Source organism: Hypomesus nipponensis, chromosome 4 (genome assembly GCF_054491055.1).
Source record: "Hypomesus nipponensis isolate SF chromosome 4, ASM5449105v1, whole genome shotgun sequence".
NCBI lineage: Eukaryota > Metazoa > Chordata > Actinopteri > Osmeriformes > Osmeridae > Hypomesus > Hypomesus nipponensis.
The window spans coordinates 16,423,226-16,429,502 of NC_140364.1; the positions used below are offsets into that span (position 1 = coordinate 16,423,226).

The 6,277-nt window shown below is 45.5% G+C and overlaps 1 protein-coding gene across 1 annotated transcript; it reads right to left on the minus strand.

Moving 5' to 3' along the window:
- Window positions 1–1,591: 1,591 nt before the first annotated feature.
- Window positions 1,592–5,870, minus strand: irx4b (iroquois homeobox 4b). Its single transcript, XM_084696033.1, has 6 exons — window positions 5,689–5,870; window positions 5,308–5,547; window positions 4,906–5,015; window positions 4,589–4,745; window positions 4,311–4,470; window positions 1,592–1,677 (listed from the first exon to the last, which is right to left on the minus strand). Exons 1-6 carry the CDS (start codon window positions 5,746–5,748, stop codon window positions 1,592–1,594), a joined length of 813 nt encoding a protein of 270 aa, XP_084552159.1. The 5' UTR covers window positions 5,749–5,870.
- Window positions 5,871–6,277: the final 407 nt, after the last annotated feature.

Below are 6,277 nucleotides of genomic sequence, written 5' to 3' on the forward strand. Positions count from 1 at the left end.
CCAGGGATGTGTTGGTTTTGCCAACCTTGGAAGGCTTCAGGAAAATGCCGACTGTTAAGGAACAGCGGTGCGGAACAATTCATGTTTGAAGACGATGGTATATATATTTCATCAGTCTTCTCCCCAGACCCCTGCATGCTGAGTTGGCCCGCTGCAGACAGCGTCCGCCTGGCCGGTCCCCAGAGATGCTCTGGAACCGTGTTTTCCAGCCCACAGATCTCAGGTTGGAACAGCATCCAGGCTGCTATAATCAGCCCTGGCGACTCAGGGAGGAGGAGGTGTGATGCTGTACTCATCCATAGAGGGGCTGTGTTAATGCTCCTGTAGTCGCTCCTGTTTGGTGATGGAGAGGTGGAGGAGAGTGTTGTTGAGATGATCAGTTGGGTTTGTTCAGAGCTGATGGCTAGACTGGGTGGTTTTGGTGGGAGGGAAGTTGACTGTCAAGTTTTAGGCGAGGCTCAGAGTAAAATCCTTGGAATGAAACTGAGCATATAAATTGTGCTGAATAAAACAACAGCACATTCAATTATTAACCAACCCAAAATACTCTGTCCTAATAGATGGAAGTAGAATAATTTTAGATCCTGACCAAGATATTACATCCAGTGTACAGTTAACCTACCTCCAGGGATTGTGCTGAATTATATTCTTCAGGAAAAAAGGTTTTATTGGATCTACTGCAGGTTTTCAACTGTGTAGTTTTCAAGCAAACAAAGGTGGCAAGTCTAGGTCAGTGAAAGCGATTTGGCTCTGAGCAGATCTCCATCCTTCGCTGCAGCAGATAATGAGGATAAATGCCAGGTTCCCTTTAACGTGAACACACACACACACACACACACACACACACACACACACTACTGCACTCCATTCTCCCTCAACACAAATATCATCCCTTGGTACTTAATTGCCCCATTAGAAGCCTCCCTCTCTGAAATGTGTCACATTACAGGACTTCAGACTCACTAAGTACCCAGCTTGCTCTGTCCCTTTTATCCAATTATCTGAACTTTCTTTGGGGTAGAAGTTGCACACAGTCACAGATCCAGGATCAGCATAGCTTCCCTCAGTCCTAAACCTTATTATGAGGGGCAATCATGGAAAACTGACCTTTAATCACTGTCTCTGGGTGACTTCACTCTCCCCCGAAGACACGGGTTACAGTACATCTGACCTTTACTATGGAAATAACGATGTGTTCTAGTGACGGTGGCTCCGGAGACGGTGGCGGAGATAGACACCTCCTTTGTTGGTGACAGGTAGAGGAGAGAGAGGGTTTACTCTCAGCTCTACCCTGGAAGACCTGGTGTGTGTGACAGCACAAGAGACCATGAAGTGTCTGTGGTGATGGTGTGTTTGTGTCATCGAGAGAAAGTGAGAAAGTGAATGAGGTAGGTGTTTGTCCAAAGGTGCAGGCAGGGTGAGAGAGGGAGTTGTCAATAATAGTTTTCCAGACATCTAACTATCAGTTAATGAGGACCTTGGTTAACTTATTTCAAAGTTATAACAATCTTCTCAAATCTTAAGGTGACAAAATAAAACCCATTGTCTTTGTAAAGATGAACAATGATAATTAGCTCTAGATCAAGCTGAGCTATATGGCTTTGTCTCTCAGTCTGTTTCCAGCATCACTGTACATCATCTGTTCAGTTGGGCTCTGCTTATTGGTGGAGCACTTGACTGCAGATCAAGAGGTCACAGGTTCACATTCCCTTGTACACTGCTGTGGGTTCGGGTTAGTGGTTAGGGTTATCCTCTGCTGTGGATGGAAGTGTCTGCTTAAAGAACAACATCACCCACAAGGAGGGAAGAAAGGAGAGGAGAGAATGAGACGTTTAGGTCAAACGAAACAGAATGTGTCAGGTGAAGTAGAAAGAAGGCAGCATATGATTGTTGACCTTCACAGACCAAGTTGCATGAGGAACTTTGGGCCTCCTCTCTGCAGCACAACAGTCTGCTTTGAATCTCCCTGCTTGAACTCACTGTGTCAGAGGGGTCGTGTCCAGAACGTGTAATCTCATCTCTAATTAAACCATCTGGTTCATATCTAACTCTTATCTATCTGCCTCTCAGATTAATATGAAAGTCTGTCCCTTCCAGCTCTCAAGACTTCTTTAGCTGTGTCTTGGTCTTGATTTTTGTCTTTGTTATATTAGTGATATATTAGTTATATATTTCCCACATACTCTTATAAAGCAATTGAGACGGCATTACTTGGAGAAGTACATCATCAAATTGTTGTCTCTGAAGTGTTACTGTTCGTTTAAAGCTTATGTGTAACTGTGTACTAGAAAATAAACTTTAGAGAAAGAATTGGATGTCATTATTTATCATCCTATATATCATTTATTTATGAAGCAGAAAAAGAATGGAATACTCGGTTGACTTGGTCCTGAATTATTTAGTCTGAAATGGTTAATTCCACACAAAGCCTTGGTGGATCTCTCTCTGTTCTGATAAATACTTTATCACCTTTCCTAAATTGACAACAGAGAAGAAGGATCAGAAGAAAAAGAAGAGTTCCTTTACCCACATTCCTGTCGCATAATTATTAAACTCTCAAAAGGTAATGCAAAAAAAATTGATATTTTTAAGAGGAACATAATTTAAATTATATAATTGATTTTATTCTGAGGTGTTGTCTGTATTTAAATTAGGAAGTAGAAGTATTTCTTAAAAAATAAAAAAAACACCCTAATCTGTGAATCAGGTCGACCCTAACTGAGGGGAAGGGGTAAGGGTTAGGGTGGGGGGATTATTGGGATTCGGCCTGAGCCTCTTACTGAAGCCCCCTGCTGCAGTGACGTGGGTTTTCTCCCTTGGTCCCCTGTTGATACAGTCAAACGCCGCCTAATGAAAAGGGACGCATCGCTGATTGCAGCTATCTGAGCCCAGGGTGGAAGTAGCATCGATTTAACAATTTAGCAGCACCGTCCTTTGTGTGTTTGAATTAGTCACGGCTGAATAACACTTGGTTCATAACACTCCTGCTCTCTATCCCCAACACCACTCCCCCTCACCCCACCCTCTCTCTATCCCACATTCCACCCCCCCCATGCCCCTCCCTCTCTCTCTCTCTCTCTCTCTCTATGTCTCTCTATCCCACACTACACCCCCCTCGCCCAAGCCTCTATCTCTCTGTCTCTCTCACACACAAACTCACACAGGATAGATCTACACCATTATGGTCTCAGGCAAGGCTGCACTTAACCGCTGCGTGCACGTGTCTTTCAAACGACTGGACTCAGAGAAAACGTCCCCCTGTTATAAAAAGACAATTTATTACAGTGACAGCTGCAACTGGACTTTAGCGCAGGAATATAGTGAATGTGTACAATGTGGTCTGTTTACATGTCACATAGGTCTGCTGGGGTGAGAACACATGCACATGTTGTGATGACTCAGGCGTGAACTCCGAGGAAGGTAAGCTGCCAACTCCCCCGGGATGCAACGTGTGTTCTATCATAAGCAATATCAAAAGTGCCACCACACACATATACGTGATTTTCTGTGTTCCATTGTCCAAAGTCACTACAACAACAAAAGCATGGTGCGCTGGCAGTCTAGACGTGCTGTAGAGAGGAGGCAATGTGTTCAAACAAACGTCCCTGAGTTTCCATCGAGGATCCGTTTAACCGTTTCCATGCCGCGGTTTGCTTGGAGGCCGTCTGGTGCACCGGTCGTGGATGGAACAGTGGGGGGTCATGGAAAACTCCATCAACCCATTCTCTGAGCGTTGCGACCGGAGAGCCCTGATCTCTATGAGACGCAGCCAGCCCCATGTCTGATGGATAGCCCTGGTCTCTATGGGTAGGGTTAGGCCCCACGTCTGACAGAAAGCCTGGGAGAGAGGCTCCGGTGGACGACAGCATGCAGGAAAGATACTCAGGTTGGACAGCGGAATTCAAAGAAACTGCAGTTTGTGCAATTGACCAGATTTTTGGTTTGCTGTCTATATCTGGTGGGCTTTGCTCTGGGGGCAGTTTTGGAGCGTTTGTAGACAAGCTTTCGTTTCTCTGAAATGTGTCTGTGGTGTGAGAACAAGGCCTATGAGAAGTGTCTGATGGGAATGTTTGTATGGGAATGCTCTTTATGTCTAACTGCTGTTTCAGTTCTCCATCAGAACCGTCTGATTCAAGCAGATCAAAGTCCTCCAGATCACCCTGCTGGAGACCCGGATGCTGCCCTTCATCTGGAATGACATGACATGACAAATGTGATGAGACAATGTTGGAAAAATTCCCTGTTCCTAAAACGATAGTGAAACCGATAACATCATAAACCCGTTGTTACGTGCAGTGAGGCCTACGTACCGGCAAGGCTTTTCATTGGCTGCTCCTCCATAGACTCCTCCCTGCCATCGCTGTCGTCATCAAGGCCTCGGTCATCTGAAGCTTTATTAGCACGCGGGGACCAAGTCACCTTGTTCTCTTTCTTTAGTCTCCTGCGTGCATTTGCAAACCAGGTAGACACCTTAGAGAGGACAAGGGGACAGTGAGCGAGATCATGTGTATGTACACCTGGTTGTACCAGGAGCATCAGACTCAACACTCATTACGGGATCATAAACATGCCATCCCAGGCAGGTTACCTGTGTCAGTGTCATCTTGGTGATGATAGCCAGCATGATCTTCTCCCCCTTGGTGGGGTATGGGTTCTTCTGGTGCTCCTGCAGCCAGGCCTTCAGAGTGCTCGTGGTCTCCCGGGTCGCGTTCTTACGACGGGATGCTCCGTCTGCACTTGCATACCTGACGAAAATAGAACATTTGCAGTAAATATAATATATTTGTGGTAAATTTCAGCAGTTTGCTTTGTCATTAAGTCAGACTGTGTGCATGTAAGAGAACCATATCACTGTGACGAAAGCATGAAAACGAGAAATGAAGGGAGGAGTAAAGGTTGACCTACCCGTATCTTTCGTACGGATATTGTCCAAACGCATAGTCGTAGGGGTAATATGCAGGGGCCTGGGAGCCTGCGTGGGCTGGGCCTGCTCCATCTTTGGAGTCAAGTGTTCCCTGCAATATTAATTCAAATATTTAATTCAACTTCAAGTGCACATGCACTACTCGTGGCAGGACTAGTGTGTGGAAGGTGGATGGGTCTGTATAGAACAGACCTACTGTTAAATGTAATTAGAAAGGTTCACGTCATTTATACCGGGAGCTGATATTTGTCTTTATATTTTAGACTTTAAACTTTAACTATTTAATGTCAGCTATGTCAAAGTCACTTGTATATAACTTTTACCACAACATTTTACATGAAACTCAACCTGAATATCAATATCTGGCATTTAGAAACCCTTACCCTGGAATAGAGGGCTGTGGCGTCGCTGGCGCACGTGCTGTAATACCCTTGGCTTTTATAGGCGCCACTGTAGACACCAATACCGGCGGGGGGAGTCAGCTCGTGCCCTGGAGAACGAAGAACTCTGCTCTCGTAAACCGGACAACTGAGGGACGAATGAGTGGGGGCTGACAGGCTGTCCACGACAGACCTTCCACCGGGCTCGAGACAGCTGGCCAGTGAGCTCGAGGTCATCAAGAACTAACGGAAACAGAGACATTGACGCGTCAGGATAAACACTGAAAGATAATTTTACACACAAGGGAACAATTGTCACACTTCAAAATTCCTTAAAGGCGTGTGGGGATTTACCTGGTGTGTAGGTGAGTACGGGTGAGTTACCTGTTGTCTAGGTGAGTACGGGTATCCTAGCGGTGGGTAAGCCATGGGAGTTAATGACATCAGAGAATCAACCGCGCACACGCTGCTACTCCGACAGACATTCGTGCGCCAAAGCGGAGTGTCCCCGTTCTGATCTAACTCGATTAATCAGGTAAGTCAGTGAAACCTTCATACATATCAAAAGAAATGTCCACCAAGAATGCAATCACTGAACTTTACTTCCGCAGAACAGTCAGGCTTAAAATGCTCAAAGAATTATGAATTAGTTCCACACTTTCAGTAATTCAGGATCAGTAAATCCAACGTCAAACAGCTGGGTTCTTGTGTTCTGAGCGTTTGTAGTGAATGTTGAGAAGAGACCGGGCAGAGTATGATCCAGTCTTGTTGCAGGTGCACCGTGTAGAATCCTAAACTGCTGTGATACAATCCTCTCCATGCAACTCCTCATGCGCTCTTTGGTTTTTACGCGCTCGTTTCTCTGACGTCACATGGACCCTGGTGTAGCCATCGGGTCCTCACTTTAAAGTGTCTCTCATATTCAGCTCGAGAGCTCCACCACCCATATTGTGTTTAATTTACTAACCGTTTT